The sequence below is a fragment of the Elephas maximus genome, chromosome 12 (assembly GCF_024166365.1).
Source record: "Elephas maximus indicus isolate mEleMax1 chromosome 12, mEleMax1 primary haplotype, whole genome shotgun sequence".
Classification (NCBI taxonomy): Eukaryota; Metazoa; Chordata; class Mammalia; order Proboscidea; family Elephantidae; genus Elephas; species Elephas maximus.
The window spans coordinates 20,008,734-20,026,622 of NC_064830.1; the positions used below are offsets into that span (position 1 = coordinate 20,008,734).

The following is a 17,889-nucleotide window of genomic DNA, read 5'->3' on the forward strand; positions in this document are numbered from 1 at the left end:
AAAGCCCTATTGACCACAGATGTGCAGGTTTATTTCTGGGCTCTCAGTTCTATTCCATTGATATATATGTCCATCATTATACCGGTACCAAACTGGGTTTTTTTTTTTTTTAATAATTTATTTTATTTTCCTTGTTGTTTTTGTCGAGAATATACACAGCAAAACATACACCAATTCAAGTTTCCACACGTCCAATTCATTGACACTGATTACATTCTTCAAGTTGTGCAGCCATTCTCACCCTCCTTTTCTGACTTGTTCCTCTCCTATTAACATAAACTCACTGCCCCCTAAGGTTCCTATCTAACCTTCTGAGTTGCTGTTGTCAATTTGATCTCATATAGACAGATCATAAAAGACCATAATGCTCAAGGCAGACATTCTTCACTAGTTAAGCTAAACTATTGTTTGGTTTTAAGAAGACTTCAGGGGATATTTTTGGTTTAAGGTTTAAAGATTATCTTAGGGCAATAGTTTCAGGGGTTCATCAAGCCTCTATGGCTCCAGAAAGTACCAGACTGTTTCGATTACTGTAGCTTTGTATTATGTTTTGATATGGAGAAGTGTGAATCCTCTTACTTTGTACTTTTTCAGGATTGCTTTGGCTATTTGACCGTTCCTCAAAAATGGTCACCCAGGCTCTGCTTAGAATGCCAGCTTTCCCAAAAACCTTATCACCTCCAAAGTTAGCAAAACTTGAAAGTGGGTGTTTGTAGGTATGTGTACAACAACGATCACAAAAACACCTGTTCACCCAAGGCAGAACCCCCGCTCTGTGCCAGCCCAGCTGAAACACCCCAGAGAGAAGGCGGAGGGCCTCAACCACTTTAAGGGGAAGGCACTGGGGATAGGATCCTGCAGTCACACTGTGCTGCTTTCTGGGACGCTAATTGGAAGAAAATGGGAGCCTGAAGCTTCTTTCCAAACAGACTAAAATGCACTCAGCCTATTATTTTCTAGCAGCTGTGTTTACTGTATTTTGCATTCTGCATAATCGGGTACCGTTCTTTCTATAAATATTTGTTATTTCAGGCAAAGAACGTGCTATGAGTTTGGCATTTCAACAGAATCTATAGGAACATAAATCACAGATACATTTTGAGGCAAATTGATACCTTCGTTCTGAGTGGTGATTTGGTTTTCGGTGGGGTGAGTGGGTTCTAAAAGGAGTGACTCTGAGCTTGGACCCTAGACCTTCACAGAAAATGGCTTGTTTCAATGATGAAAAGTAGGAATGCTCATCAGGGAAAAAAGATGTCCTATTAATTAACAGGAGTCCCTGGGTCATGCAAATGGTTACACGCGCTCAGCTGCTAACCAAAAGGTTGGCGGTTGAAGTCCATCCAGAGGTGCCTTGCAAGAAAGGCCTGGCAGTCTGCTTCCAAAAAATCAGCCACCCAAAACCCTGTGGAGCACAGTTCTAGTCTGACACACATGGTGTTGCCATGAGTCGGAGTTGACTCATTAGTATCTGGCGGTATTAACTAACTAACAAGGGGACGGTGGTGGTTTAGTGGTCTCCATGAGTTGGGATCAACTTGATTGCAGCTGACAGCAACAATAAAGTAACAACGGCGGCCTGGTGAAGGCAAACTGTCCATTACCATATCGCTGTCCCCTGAAATAGCCTCCCCTCTGGCTCCTGCTTGCAGCATGATGTGGGAGAGAGAGTCAGACAACCCTGGGTTCTAGTCCTGGCTTCACCTCTGAGAAGCTCCATAACTGAGTCTCTGTTTACTCCTTGGTAAAATGGGACTCATACACACACAGTGTCTGACAAAGGAGAGGCCCGCAGTGCCTAGGAACTTTTTCTGGTTGTCCTCCTGAGAGCGGGTCTAGGGCATTAAGGCTTTGTGCACCTCTCGGTGCCAGCATCATAGATACTTAAGGACCCACGTTGATCCACTGAGGGTAAGTTCCCTAGGGCAGTCATCTAGATCTGCTCATGGTTTGGCCCTCTGTCTGGCCACATACTGCAGAGTACATAATGCCACCCCCTTAAAGGACAGACAGACACCCCTCGTAGGTAAAGCATCAAATTTCAGTTGAAAGAAGTGAAGGATGAGAATAAGCCAACGTGGGATGGAACAGTCTAAGGTGCTGGCCCATTCCACACGTGGCTTTGCTGCTTTTAAAGCATCAGATGGGAGGGTGAACTAGAGATATGGAAGACAAACTATTGAGAGTCTCAACCCTCCAGATACTGGCTAGAAAACCTTGCAATTTAAGAGTTCTGTAGAAAAGATAAAGCCTTGAGAGCAGCTGAACTGATTAAAGGATTGGAAAATAAACCTTTAAAAAAATTCTTTTTCAGCGCGGAAATTACCTAGGTGAAGGTGCAAAATTTACGGGGTGACTTGAGTTGAATCTGAAAGGTCTGCAGAGGATGGCCGCTCTGAGCAGGCGAGCTCTTTGGGTCATCTGCCCAATTCCTCATTTTACATATAAAGGCCCACGGCCACACAGTGAGTCCTCCCTGAGCTGGGATGTGGCCGCTGTCCTCTGGCACCCTATACTGCCTGGGATCTCAGGCAACCTTCAGGGGTCAGCTCGTGAAATTTGCAGCTTGAAAGGCATACCTGTTGGGCCCTGGTGGCGCAGTGGCTAAGGGGTTTGGCTGCTAAGCAAAAGATCAGCAGTTTGAATCCACCAGCCACTCCTTGGAAAACCTAGGGGGCAGTTCTTCTCTGTCCTATAGGGTCGCTATGAGCTGGAATCGACTTGATTTGGTTTTTTTGGTTGTGAGGTTGAAGGCAGTAAGGAACTGACAGCAGCAGAAGTGGAACTGAAAAAGTTGAGAGGAAGGTTAATAAGAGGATGTAAATTTGCCAGGGGAGGAAGAATGCTTGGAAATTAGGTCAGACGACAGAATTAAATTTGGGGAGAAAGATGCAGAAGAGGCCTTCATTGAAATGTGTGTTCGTAATTTACCCTTTGACCGCAGTCCACAAACTTACCCTCTGTGCCCGTCCCTCAGAACTGTTCCTGACCCATCTCGCTGCCTCTGCCTCCACTGTCAGCCCTCCAGGGGCTTCTGGCCACCAGTCCACCAGCTGAGTCTCCCCTACAATCCATTCTCCAAGCTGCAGCCAGGTGATTTGTCACTTCTCCACTCCCAAGCCCAACCTGACTCCTCACCTGGAGTCTCTACTTGGGCAGAGATCCCATGCTTTCCCCAGCCCGGTCCCAGTCAGCTCCCACCTTCCTCCCCACCAATCCCTGTTCCCCTACCCCTTTCTGTGCCCTGGCCCCAGCTCCTCACCTGTGTTCCACACCTCCCCTGTCTCCAGACTGTTGGGCCCTGTGGGTGCCCTCTACCGTGTCTGGCTTTGCTCTCCACCGGGCAGACACCCTGTCTTCCTTCAGGGCTCACTTCAAGACACACCTTCCCTGGGATTGTCCAGGCTTCCTATTGCCGTTCCCTCCCCAGAGAGTGCTTTCCTCATCCTCATTCCTGAAGCACCTTGGACATAGCTTTTACAACATTTCTCCTGTTCTCTCAGTTTGGGAGCAGCCCTGGTGGTACAGGGGTTATGCGCTCAGCTGCAAACTGAAAGGTCAGCAGTTCAAACCCACCAGCCACTCTGCAGGAGAAAGATGTGGCAGTCTGCTCCCGTAAAGATTTACAGCCTTGGAAACCCTGTGGGGCAGTTCTACTCTGTCGTCTTGGGTTGCTGTTATGGATTGAATTGTATTCCCCAAAAATATGTATCAACTTGGCTAGGCCGTGATTCCCAGTATTGTGTGGTTGTCTGCCATTTTGTGCTCTGGTGTGGTTATCCTATGTGTTGTAAATGCTAACCTCTGTGAAGTTAATGAGGCAGGCTTAGAGGCAGTTATGTTAATAAAACAGAATTCAATCTATAGGATTAGATTGTATCTTGATCAATCTCTTCTGAGATATAAAAGACCAGAGAGGAGAGGGACTTCATACCACCATGAAAGAAGCACCGGTAGGGAGCGTGTCCCTGCACTGAGAAGTCCATAAACCGGGGGAAAATTGATAACAAAGAGAGCAAGTCTTCCCCTGGAGCTGGTGCCCCGAATTCGAACTTCTAGGCTACTAGACTGTGAGAATAAATTTCTGTTTGTTAAAGCCATCCACTTGCGGTATTTCTGTTATAGAAGCACTAGATAACTAAGACAGTTGCTATGAGTCGCGATGGCAGTGGGTTTGGTTTTGCTTTATTGGTTTGTGGGTAGCTGGCACAGAGAACCACTCTCCTGCTAGGGGCCCTCTCCCCCTGCTGCCTTCTCACCTATCATATACCCCAACTTGACTGCAGCCCCCAGAGTGCAGGGACCTGGTTTGTTTTGTCCATTGTTTGTGCTCCCTGAGTGCACAGCACATAAAGAGCACTCCATAGATATTCTCACAATGAATGAATGAATGCACACTGCTGGGTGCTCCAGGCACTATCTCTTTACCTTCAAACTTCCCTGCAGTCCCTGATATTCAGAGGTGGAGATCAAAGCTCAAAGGAGCTGGTGACTTGCCCAAGGTCACCCAGCAGGGACATGTAGAGCCGGGCTCAGAGAGCTCACACTCCTGCACCAGCTGGACTCCTTTTTGTGACTTTTCCTTTCATTCCCAGAGCCCAGTGCATTACCTGACATGTAGAAGATGCTCAGTACTTGTTTGTTGAAATAACATGTGAATACGTAATGAATTCTATTCTCTGTGTGTATGTTCGTCTTTGCCCGCCATCTGGTTTGCCTGCTCGGTGACTGGGGAAGGAAGCTTCCTGAGCCTCACCCTCTTGGAGGGCCTTCTGGACTCTGATTTTCCGTGTGTGAGGGTGTGTGTGTGTACACATGCTAGTGGGTGACTGGCACCCACCACTCCCTACACACAAAGGTAGCGGGAAGCACAAGGCCTCCCTGACTGTGGAACTAAGAAAGGTGGGGCGCCAGCTGGGGCCGCAGTGAAGGGAGCACAGGACTTGGGGTCACCCCTGAAGTGTCCCCCCAAAGACAGCTGCTTGCAGAATCTGGGCCAGGCCTTCAAGCCCCCAGCCTCTGCTAGCAGAGCAAGCTACCACCTCAGGGCACCTGTGGGAGAGCCCATGGATAGACAGATAGATGGAGAACACCTGACCTGAGGAGCAGCCAAAGTGGTTTCTCCCTCTGCTTGCTGGCCTTTGGGTCCTTGGATTTGGTGGGCAAGGGACTTTGGCTGCAGGGTGGTGAGTGTGCCTGATTCTGAAAAGAGCAGCTATGTTCCCCGGGGCGCGTCTATGGAGACACACCTGCCAGCAGGAGGCGTGCCCTGGGCACCGTGTGCCGTGTAGTAGTGGCACACAGCCCTGCCACCTGGGGGGCTCTCTGGGCATGGAGCCTTCTCAGCGTGTAGTCATTGGTCCTCAGAGGCCACAGCTGGAGGGACCAGCAAGTTGGTCGGGGTAAGGCCAGGAAGCAGTCACATCACAGCAGGATCACTACAGAACCCACACCTCCAAGCCTGGGCTGGAGCTCTTTCTGATAAAATGAAAATCTCAGCAGTGTTTTGGTGGTTTTTCCTCTTCTGTCAGACATTGTGGTCGTGGCAGCATTTTGAATTCTACGTTCACTTGTGTTTTTCATGTAGAAATCACTGCGGCCGTTCTGTTTATCCTGTCAGCTAGCTGAGTTTCTAAAGGGACCAAATGTTAAATCAGCTACACATGAAAATCGAGACTGTTCAGCCCTCCAGAGCCTGCTGCCAGACCTGCGTTATGCAGCAGAAGTCCCTGAATGGGTCAGAGAGCTCTGTTGTGGAGGCAGCAGGGAGGGCGCCTCAACTCCTCTGTAAAGTAGGGGTCATGTTTGTCCTTGTCTTAGGCTAAATTAACTGCAGTTGGAGAGCTGACATCATATGGCTGGCGTGCCTGGAGCTGGGACTGGACCAGGCAGGGCATCCCGCAGGGCGTGGGTTCGCTGTCGGCTTTGCCTTCCTGCAACCGCACTGCCCCCTCACAGGGACTGAGTCAGGTGGGGTGCAGAGTTGCTGGGCTTCATGTCGTGGAATTAACCTAGAGGTGAAGCAGAATGCAGATAGTGTAAACCTCGACAATGGAACAATAGTGGCTCCCACAGCAGAGGCTAACTGGAAGGAAGACAGAAAGGTGAAGGGAGGGATCATTCAAGTAGAGAATCAAGAGACTCTGTGTAAAGTTGCTCGATCAAGAAATAGAGGTTTGGGTATTTTATTTTTTTAATAGAAAATACATACACAGGGTTCAACATTTTAAAACTGCAAGGAAGTTTTTGTGAGTCCAGCTCCAGCTGGGTCACATTCTAGGACAAGGAAAAATGACTTCAATATTATCTCCTAAATCATTCCCTCCTTTTGATCAGAGACTGGAGATAACACATGGATGATCACAAGGACACATCTACTGTGCCCTGAGGTATAAAGACAATAGCTAGGACAATCTCAGAAAACATCTAGGGACACATTCACATAAACAAATCATAAACAGAGCACAAAAGACCTGGACTTTCTACTCTTATCTTTTTCTATTAGCATTTAGTGAATAGAGAATTTGTTGGACCAATGAAGACCCTCCAGACTGTGGTTAATGAAACCTGTGCCAATGATTATTAAAAAAGACCATTCAAAATGTAGAATCACATTGATTTAGCAGTTTTGGGCCGATCGGTGAAAAGGTGATGCTTTCAGTGGCTTTGCCCATTTGTAATTTTAGTATATACTGATGATTCTATAATGTCCTTTGAACTCGGGCAGACATTAGCTCTGGCAGCATGCTTGTCCACTTCCCACTTTTGCCTTTTTGAATATATGCCAAGTAAAACTTTTTTTGCTTTAAAAAACCCCCAAAACACAGTGCCGTCGAGTCGATTCCGACTCATAACGACCCTATAGGACAGAGTAGAACTGCCCCGTAGAGTTTCCAAGGAGCACCTGGCAGATTCAAATCCTTGCTTTGCTAAAAAAAAAAAAAAAAATTACAAGAAGGTTTAGAGTACAAAGTTCCCATCCGGCCACAGTCCATCCAGCCGTCTACTTCTCCTTTCCTAGCCAAGGTTTTTGCGTTCTATTAAATCCTTCCAGAAATATACACACACATTGTTTTTTTCCCCAAAAGGTAGCAGATTCTATATGCTGGCTGGCACCTTTTCTTTTCACTTAAAAATACATCTTGAAGATTATTTCATAGCGGCACCCTATGATGGGCGTCTAGGTTGGTTATTATCACAGACCACGTTTCAAGAAATGACATTGTGCACAGGCTATTTGCACAGGCGGAGTGTCTTTGAATACATTTCTAGAAGCGGGATTGCTGGGTCAAAATGATTGTGCATTGTAATTTTGAAAGATATTGCCAAACCACTCTACAGTTCAAAAAAGAGCAAGCCCTGGTGGCGTAGCGGTTAAGTGCTACGGCTGCTAACCAAAGGGTCAGCAGTTCAAATCCGCCAGGCGCTCCTTGGAAACTCTATGGGCAGTTCTACTCTATCCTATAGGGTCGCTATGAGTCGGAATCGACTCGACAGCACTGGGTTTGGTTTGTTTTTTTTTATATTATTTAAAGTCATAAAGATAACAAGTTAAAAAATATCTAAATATAAAACTAATAGGGAGGGAGGTGAAGAAAGAACAGTGTCAGGCAGTATAAAACCAAAACCCAGGGCACCAGAAGACCAAACTGTGCCCATCCAGTTGATTCTGACTCACGGCGACCCTACAGGACAGAGTGGAGCTGCTCCATAGGGTTTCCAAGGGGCGGCTGGTGGATCCGAACTGCTGACCTGTTTGTTCGCAGCCGTAGGTGAACTAAAAGGTCCCTTAGATGGTGCAAAGTTGGCGGTTCGGACCCACCCAGAGGCAGCATGGAAGAGAGGCCTGACAATCTGGTTCCCTGAAGATCACAGCCAAGAAAACCCTATGGAGCACTTCTACTCTGTAACACGTGGGGTCTCCTAAGTCACAAAACAACAACAAGAACAAAATCAAAAACCGTATGAGTGAAGCGCATTTATTATCTTTCATAACGAGGATCTAGTAGATACTGTTTAGAATTCATAAATCTAGAAGCAGTTATAAGTGGTCAGCTCTGGGATCCTGTGGGAGACTTTTTCTTCTTATTTCCTGCTCTTTTGTGTGGTGGAGAAATTATTGAGCCATGTACATGCATTACTCTTAGAGTGAAAAAACAAAATTAGGGGGTGAGGTGAAAGCTGTATTAATGTCTAGCGGTGACATCACACCAGGACCTGCAGTACATTCAGGCCTTCTACAGAACTGCCGTGGGTTGTGGTTTCCAAAGAAGCAGGTCTCTAGGTTCCCACAGGTGCTTGAAATTTTATGTATTTAGATTTTTTTATATTTAACATAATATCCCCTCAGCTTCACGTGTGTTTTGCCACGTGAGAGGGACCACATGCCAACAATTACCTATCATAATTTTACTGCTTTGTGCTAAACAAAAGGGTGGCAGTTCAAATCCACCAGGCGCTCCTTGGAAACTCTATGGGGCAGTTCTACTCTGTCCTATAGGGTCGCTATGAGTTGGAATCAATTCTATGGCAAAAGGCTTTTTTTTTTCCCCCTAAGGATATAAACGGGGTGCAGTGTCTGGAAGAGAAAAGAGCTGCTCAGCATGAAGGGCCTAGGAGCATCGTCAGCCTGACAGCTCTGCTGAGAATAAGGATTTATTTTAATTGCCTACATCTCCTATAACCCCCTGGGGGGCCCTTGATAAGTAGCTTGTGTCATTGATTTGAAGTTGCCCTGTTTTTTGTTTTTTTTTTTCTTCTTCACATTTCAACATGCTTAAGTCAGAGTAGGAAACCCTGATGGTGTAGTGGTTAAGTGCTACGGCTGCTAACCAAAGGGTTAGCAGTTCAAATCCGCCAGGTGCTCCTTGGAAACTCTATGGGGCAGTTCTACTCTGTCCTATAGGGTGGCTATGAGTCAGAATCGACTCGACAGCACTGGGTTTTTTGTTTTTTTTTTTAAGTCAGAATACGTCTTGTAATCCGTGGGTGACCTGTCATAATTTAATTGGCAGTGTTTTGGCTTCCTTAGTAGTACAAAAATAATGATGTGTCTTACCGTAGGTGGGATCTTAATTTAAAAAAACAACCAAAACCAAACCCATTGCCGTTGAGTCTGTTCCAACTCATAGCGACCATATAGGACAGAATAGAACTACCCCGTAGGGTTTCTAAGGAGCGACTGGTGGATTCAAACTGCTGACGTTTTGGTTAGCAGCCGAGCTCTTAACACTGAGCTACCAGGGCCCATTATTCAAATACGATGATTGTACAAATAATGGTTTTATTTGCATCTCTCCAGGCCTTGGCTCAGGCTAGGCAAGGGCCTTTCCTCAGCCCTGCTCATGTCTGGAGGCAGTGGGGAGCCAGACGCCAGGCCCCCCATGTTTATCTCCAGCTGACACCCCCTGTCTTCCAGGTGTAGTCACCGCCCCCGGCCACCATGGGCAAGCAGAACAGCAAGCTGAGGCCCGAGGTGCTGCAGGACCTTCGGGAGAACACGGAGTTCACTGACCATGAGCTGCAGGAGTGGTACAAGGGCTTCCTCAAGGACTGCCCCACTGGCCACCTGACTGTGGATGAGTTCAAGAAGATCTACGCCAACTTCTTCCCCTATGGCGACGCTTCCAAGTTTGCGGAGCACGTCTTCCGCACCTTCGACACCAACGGTGATGGCACCATTGACTTCCGGGAGTTCATCATTGCACTGAGCGTGACCTCACGGGGCAAGCTGGAGCAGAAGCTCAAGTGGGCCTTCAGCATGTATGACCTGGACGGCAACGGCTACATCAGCCGCAGCGAGATGCTGGAGATTGTGCAGGTACTGCCAGCTGGTCACCGGAAGGGGCTGGCTGGGGCAGACATGGCAAGAGGCCTGCCTGGCGTCACACTGCAGACCAGGGCCTCAGCCAAGGGCTCCCCATTCCCAGCCCAGTGCCTTTTATACCCAGCACAACAATCAGTCATCCTTGAGCAGGTTGCTAACTGTCCCCCTCTGGAGTGATTTTTAAAGCATTTGTCATGTGACTGGGTTGGTCCTTCCAGGCGGCAATGATGCAAGCCATTTTATCATTGCTAAATTGATCACTTCCTGTATATCTGGCCTGGGCTAAGCACGTTTATCTGTTTTCATTTTCACAACGCTGTTTCACAGAACAGTTCTTAGAGGGGTGATTCTGTGGGGTCACAGAGGTGAGAATTGTAGTAATTGAGAGGATACTTGATGCTTGTAAGAGGTACCTGCTAAGACCTTTGTAAATCCCCATATTTGAGAAGGCAACAAATAGCTTATGTCCCTGTTTTTGTTAGGTGCTGGCAAGTCAATTTCCAACTCATAGCGACCCCCTTTGACAGAATACAACTGCCCCATAGGGTCTTCTTGGCAGCAATCTTTACAGAAACAGATAGCCAGGCCTTGCTTCCATGGAGTGGCTGGGTAGGTTCAAACCACCCATCTTTGGTTAGCGGCCGAGTACTTAACTGTTGCTAGGAATATGTACTTGTAAAGTGGGCCTGAAACATGAAGTGATCCCTAAAATAAAATCTGCCACAGAAATAGCACCACTTTATCAGACCTCTTCTCTCTGACTTCACTTCCGTCAACAGCTCTAGCAGATGAGTTTGAACAGCAGATCATAGTGTTTTCCAGAAAAAAATCAAGTTTTGTTCACTCACCAGGCTGCATGGTGTGTGGTAGAGAGCAGGGAACCAGGGAGCGAGTCAGCGAGCTGGAAACTACCTCTCCCTGCTATCACCCCCTGCAACCCTTCTGCTACAGCCTAGGGAGTCAATCTGGAACCCCTCAGAAGAGGTAGTCCCACCCTACATGTAAGGAGTTTAGGGTTAAACCTCAAGCAATGGGTATCAAATCCATGAACTGCTTTAGTGGCAGCAGCTACACAGAGGAGTAGCCAACCCATTTCCCAAATAGATGGGATTTCACAGGAGAATAAATTAACATGGATTTGGGGAACTCTGTGGGCCTGTTGCCACCACCTGGCTCTTAGCTATAAGCGGTGGTGCAAATAAGAATTCTATTTCCCAAGAATCATTTATCCCAGCCCCTGTGTGAACCCTTAAAATTCAGTTGCCATCAAGTCAGCTCCAACTCATGGTGACCCTATGTGTGTCAGAGTAGAATTGTGCTCCATAGGGCTTTCAATGGCTGATTTTTGGGGGAAGTAGATCACCAGGCCTTTCTTCCTAGGGGCCTCTGGGTGGACTTGAACCTCCAACCTTTAGGTTAGTAGCCAAGTGCATTAAATATTTGCATCACCCAGGAACTTCATGTAAACCCTTACCCATTTGGAAATGGGCATGCCAATCACTGGTTGAGCAGATTGGCCTGGCCAAAACCGAGAGACACAGATGGTATCACTCAGAGCAGTGAAGAACAGCCACTCCTGTCCACATGGAATCTGGTTTCTAGGCCATCAAACCAAGCTCGCCTCCTCCAGCACCTTCTCATATATCCCCAGCTTGCTGGGTGATGTTTCTCATGTGACATCTGGCTGCTACACATTTCTCAACATGGATTGGTGTTTTCAGTACTACCAGGAGACCTTGGAGGGTCTTGACTTTGCATTTGGCTCTGCACTTGAGGAGGGTCCTTGGCCATGTCCCAAGGAGCCTGTCCTGTCTGCACACAGGGGTATAAGCCATTCTTTTAATAGTAGAAGAGTTCCCACAGCCAGTGAGCACCCTCACCTCCATTTCTTGCTGTGGGCTGGGTGGACGCTCACACCCTCACCCCCCGCGCCAGACACATCCTGGAGTCTGAGCTCATTATTCACTACGTCCATTCTGTGTCTCTCCTGCAGGCTATCTATAAAATGGTGTCCTCGGTGATGAAGATGCCTGAGGACGAGTCCACTCCAGAGAAACGGACGGATAAGATCTTCCGACAGATGGACACAAACAATGACGGTAGGGGGCAGGGGGCAGCCTGTGTATGTGTGCGCGCACGCATGTGTTTACAGTGCTGTAGGGAGCCTAGACGAGTTTGGGAAATTTCTCTTCCCTCCGCAGCTTCTCACATGTCCCCCAGCCTGCCTGCCCCGCCCCTGGCCAGCCTGATTTAGCTGTCCTGAGGGCAGACCCAGGATTTGGAATCCGGGAACATCTGGTTCTGAGTCCTGGTTCCCTCCTCACGGCACTTTGGCCCTGGGCATGTTACTGGGCTGGGCTGCAGTCTCCGCACTTGTAAAATTGGAATAAAATGTTTGGGGTGGGGGGGGAGGCAGGGGTGCTGACCTCCCCTGGGGCCCTGCAGGCATTGGAATCCAAGGGTCCTGAGATCCTGGGAAGCTGGCGGCTCCTTACTTGCCATCATCTGAGATGTAAGGCCCCCTGGTGGCCCCAGGGGTCAAGGCGAGCGCTGTTAGGATATACATCTCTGCATCTGCCTTCAACAGCTGTGCCAAGGACCCTGGGGCCACACTACCACAGAAATGGTGGCAACGGTAACAAAGGGCACCACGCCCCAGTTTTCTGCTCTGCAGAGGCTGTGAGGTTCTGGTGGGAACCAAGTAAACTGACGATGCCATACCTCGTGCTGACTTTGTCGGGTGGTGCCACAGAGCAAGATGTGATTTGCTTTTGAACAATAAAGAAATGTGATATTTAGAAAAGAAAAAAAAAAATACTTCCAGGGTTGTGGTGATGATTATAAATAAGGTAATGTGCCAAAAAGTGCTTTGTAAACTCAAAAGTGAGTTAAAGACCAAGCTGGCAGAGAGACAAGGATTTGGGTATAACCGTAGACAGAATAAAGCATAGCAGACAGCAAGTTAACAGTTTGCAAAACACATTCACACAGAAAACAAGGCAGCCTTGTGCCTGACATTGCCTTTGGGCTGATTCAAAATGTGCTTCCCAACCTCCAGTGTAGCAAGGCACAGACTTTGGATCATGACAGGCCTGCACTTGAGTCTTGGCTATCCCAAGCCTCAGTTTACTCCTCTGTGAAACAGGATAATAAATCTAATCTCATGTGGTTGTGAGGATTCAATGAGAAAATGCCTGTAAAACTCGGAACACAGTACTTGGCACTCAACAAACAGTGGCCATTATTTCTAACCTCACAGTGTCCCCAGGCCAGCTGCCCACAACCACCACTCGCCCCTTGACGTGTTTTCCCGGCTTACCCTAGCCCCGCACCGGGGCACCTCCCTAAATTGTTTGGGAACTTGGGTAGTGCGCTCCACTTGCTAATATGTCCACTGAGACAAAGCACTTCCTCCTGTGAGCCCAGAGATACTTTCTGTCCCTGGGGCTGCGGGAGGGAAGGAGAGAGGTGATATTGGAGAAGCCAGGGCTGTGGCCAGGGATCCAGGTTAGAGTGAAGGGAGAGGGTGATCCTTGAGGCTTCTCAGAGGATGCTTCAGAAACAGGCGGCAGTCCATACTTTGTCCCAGTGCCCCTGGCCACCCCAGGAAAACACATGGCTCTGCCCTAATCTCTCCATGGCACGGGTGCCATTGTTAAGGCCACTCTCTCCTATTCAGCTTTTATTCAAGCAGTCCATATGATTTGAGCCCAGTTAACTGCTGGGAAGAGTCCTGTTGGTGCAGTGGTTAAGAGCTCAACTGCTAACCAAATGGTTGGCAGTTCAAATCCACCAGCCACTCCTTGGGAAACTCTGTGGGGCAGTTCTACTCTGTCCTATAGGGTTGCTATCAGTCAGAGTTGACTCGACGGCAATGGATTTTAAGTGCTGGGAAAACACTGACCACGTGACACAGATGAGGGCCCTCCCACCCCCAGAGCCCTTGTCTGTCCTGCCCTCTGTGAGGAGGAGGACAAGGGGGAGGTGCTTACATAGGGTCATAATCTCAACATGTCCTCAGTAGTTTTCCCTGGGTCAGCTCGAGGCTTCTCCTATGGCTGCTGACCTGGGCTCAGCCCAAAACCTCCTGCTAGGAGAACTTAAAAGGGTAGAAAGGAGAACAGGGCCCGCCTGGCAGCCTTACTCCCCGTGGCTTTTGGGACTTTGAGACCCTGAGACCTCAGACACGCATCCAAGAAAATCCCCACTCCCTGCCTACTGCCAGAGGTCAGATGTGTGGGGAAGTGGCCGGTAAAAGCCACCACCAGCCATGTGGGGAGAGTGGCAAGGCCTGATATCCCTCTATTTGCATAGGCACAATCTCAGGCACTTCCTCCTCTGCTGCGGTAGTGGCTATCCATTCCTACACACCCTGCCATTCCCAATCCACTCCCTAGCCTTCCATAGAAGAATCCTGATCAAAACCCAAAAACCCACTGCCATCGAGTCGATTCTGACTCATAGCAACCCTGTAAGGACAGAGTAGAACTGCCCCATAGAGATTCCAAGGAGCGCCTGGCAGATTCGAACTGCTGACCCTTTAGTTAGCAGCCATAGCACTTAACCACTATGCCACCAGCATTTCCGAATCCTGATCAAAAGGGGGAAAATGCAGAACAGAACTTCAAATTCTCATGGACGCTAGACTTTCTGGAGCCATGGAGGGTGGCCGAACCCCTGAAACTATTGCCCTGAGATAATCTTTGAAACTTGACCAAAAATATCCCCTGAACTCCTCTTGAAACTGAACAACAGTTTAACTTAGCTAGTAAAGAATGTCTGCCTTGAGCATTATGCTGTTTTAATGACTATATGGGATCAAATTGACAACAGAAACTCAGAAGATTAGATAAGAACCTTAGGGGGAGTGAGTTTATATTAACAAGGGAGGAACAACTCAAAAAAAGGAGGGTAAGAATGGTCACACAACTCAAAGAATGTAGTCAGCGTCACTAAATGGCACGTGTAGAAACTGTTGCATTGTTTGTTTTGCTGTATATACTCTCAACAACAACAGCAAAATAATTTTTTTTTAATTTAAGGAAACAAAATAATTATGTGAGAGAAGGGCACGGTGGTTGAAAAACTGAATCCTCCTACCACAGCTCAGCACCCTCTGGAGCCTCGGTGGCAGGTGTCCTCAGAATACCCATCCAGCCAGATGGGGCCCTTACCCCCGGCCACCCAGCCTGGCGTGGAGCCACTGGCGTCTGCGTCTGGGAGAGGGACACATTTGTCCCCAGTGCAGTTCATCTGTAATTACGTTTCCACAGCACTTAAGTCTTAAAACCCACTTTGCTATCTCGTGATTCTAGAAGTAACAGGGTCAGGGGTGAGGGAGGGCCAGAGGCTGAGAGGAGGAAGCTGGCTGAACCCTTTTTGTGGCCCTTATGCCTTTACTGGTCCCCCCACCCACCTTGTGGGGCAGATATTGGAGAAGCAGAAAGCCAGACTCAGAGCTTGTGCAGAGGTCAGACACTGCTCGTGGCAGGAAACCACGCCTTAGGCTGTGAGTTCAGGCCCTGGGCTGCCTGGGGGCACCCTGCCCGGTGTGGCCCTCTCAGCCCTGAATTGCTTATGAATTAGAGGCAAAGGGCATCTTTTTTCTTGACAAGTCACACATTCCTTAATATGAAGAAGTGGAGTGACTTTAAAAGGCTTTAAATTACCCTCATCAGCCACGTCATGCCACCATACTGGATAGGTCCTTTTAGTCGCCTGATACTTTGCAGTGAGCCGTGGAAGCAAAGTGTTTTCCAGAAATACTCCTGAAGTGAGCGGAGAGATGCTGATGCAGTCCAGCTTCTAGAAGGCTCAAGACTCTGAAAAAAAGAGGGGGTGGTGTCCCTGACGTGATAATTGTCCCCATCCTCCTGGGACGTATAAAGAGCAGTGAGCACTGCATAATTCTGACTTCTCCCGTTCTCTGTCCCTGTAGGCAAGCTGTCCCTGGAAGAGTTTATTAAAGGTGCCAAGAGTGACCCCTCCATCGTCCGATTGTTACAGTGTGACCCCAGCAGCGCGAGCCAGTTCTAAGGAAACGGGTATCTGGACAGTCGCAGAGAAACACACGGGCTTGTCTTGCTGTTTAAGCTTTGCTTGCAAAAGTGGATGCCTCCTCAGTCATTTCTGCTCTTCCGGGACCGGTGCCCAGGCGACACCATCACGCCGGCCTGGCCCTGCTGGCTGCGCCTCCCTCCTCCGCCCAAACAACGTGATGTTCCTCCCGTCCTGCCCCCGTCTCGGCCTGTTCCTTTCCGGGGTGACTCACTGGGTGTGTTTACACGGAGGGTTTAAAGTGTTCAGGGCTCCTGGGGCAACCCCCTTCCTACGGGGTGCCCAGTGGACAACACTGAAGATTCTAGGTAGGACTTTCTAAGATAGCACCAGGGCCAACTAAGTTATTTTGTAATCCCAGGTGACTCTGCCGGAAAGGTAGGGACGGAAACGGAGCACGATTAGACAGAGCAAGTCCCTACCCGAGCATGGCTCCACCTATCTCGTTGGTTTGTTTTCTCTGATCAAAATTGCTTGCACTTATATATACTGTGGTCTTCTTTCTTTCCTATGTAAATTATGTGTATGGTGAAGTACAGTGTACAGTCTAGGTCCCGTATTTAATGCCTCTGACTGCCTTCCAAGCCTGGTTCCCCTGTGGCCTGTGACTCCTCTGAGCCTGGTTGTCGTGTGGTATTTATGCACTTTCGTGCCACCTGCTTCCGGAGGACCTGCATGCGTGCCCAGAGCCCTGGAGATCCTGCCGTCCATGTAGTGAGTGCAGTTGTGCGTTGAAGGTCTGTTCTCCCTGTTGATTGGTCTGGCATTTCCTGTATTCAAATTATCAAATAAACGGAATTATCTGGATCGTGTGTCTGCCTGTAGAAAATTGCCATTTTGGTGCTCGGTGGTCATCCATTGAAGTGGATTCACTTGGCCTCAGCTGCTTGCTGTTTGCAAACTTGGTCCTTCCTGGAACCCTTTAGCCATTGCTGTGTCTGTAAATCTGGTACAGCCTATTCTTCAATATCTGCTTCCCACCAAGAAATATTCGTGGAATTAAAAGACGACTGTTCTTGGCGGGTCTGCCTTGCTCCCTCCCTCTCCTTCTCTGAGGTTTTAATCAGCAAGGCCGCAGGGAAGGCAGCTGCCACGGAGGAAAGTGCGTGCACCAGAGGGAAACAGCCCAGGCTTAGAGATCAGACAGGCCTGGTTTCTCATCCTGCCTTCCCTGTGGCAGTCAGAATACTTCCAGGCCCAGCAGCTGAAAACCCAACTGAAAGCGCTTACATGGTAAGGATATTTGTCTCACATGCCAAGAAGTCCAAAGGCGGTGTGCATTCTTGGCTTGGCAAATCAGCAGCTTGACAGCATCGCTAAGGGCCAGGTTCTTCCCACCATCCCCACTGCCCCACCGCCCAGTCTCAAAGAGTCAGTTTTTGTCCTCAAACTGGTTTCCTTGGACTGCCAGCATGGCTGTCACTTTTCCAGGCAGTACATCCGACATGTGAACATCCAGAGGCAGAAATAAAGCAGCCGTGTTCTCCGTCCTTCCATTTAGAGAGAGGAAAACTTTCCTAGAATCCTCCCTGTCTTAGTTATCTAGTGCTGCCACGACAGAAATACCACAAGTGGATGGCTTTAACAAAGAAAAGTTATTTTCTCACAGTATGGTAGGCTAAAAGTCCAAATTCAGGGTGTCAGCTCCAGGGGAAGGCTTTCTTTCTCTGTTGGCTCTGGAGGAAGGTCCTTGTCCTCAATCTTCCCATTGTAGGAGGAGCTTCTCAGGCGCAGAGACCCTGGGTCCAAAGGACACGCTCTGCTCCTGGTGCTTTCTTGGTGGTATGAGGTCCCCCACTCTCTGCTTGCTTCCCTTTCCTTTTATCTCTTGAGATATAAAAGATGGTGCAGGCCACACCCCAGGGAAACTCCCTTTACATTGGATCAGGGAGGTGACCTGGGTAAGGGTGGTGTAACAATCCCATCCTAATCCTTTTAACCACAGGCAAAGATTATGATTTATAGCACATAGGAAAATCACAGAATGGAGGACAACCACACATGGT

General features: G+C 48.5%; 1 protein-coding gene across 2 annotated transcripts in view; it reads left to right on the plus strand.

The window, feature by feature from the left end:
* The window catches only part of HPCAL1 (hippocalcin like 1), a 146,784-nt gene extending 130,074 nt beyond the window's left edge, over positions 1–16,710 (plus strand). For both annotated transcript variants that reach the window (XM_049905156.1, XM_049905157.1), the window contains exons 2-4: positions 9,419–9,820; positions 11,820–11,925; positions 15,765–16,710. In XM_049905156.1, the coding sequence (XP_049761113.1) occupies positions 9,443–9,820; positions 11,820–11,925; positions 15,765–15,862 (582 nt within the window). In that variant the 5' untranslated portion in view covers positions 9,419–9,442 and the 3' untranslated portion in view covers positions 15,863–16,710. The remainder of the gene's footprint in view (positions 1–9,418; positions 9,821–11,819; positions 11,926–15,764) is intronic.
* The last annotated feature ends 1,179 nt before the right edge of the window (positions 16,711–17,889 follow it).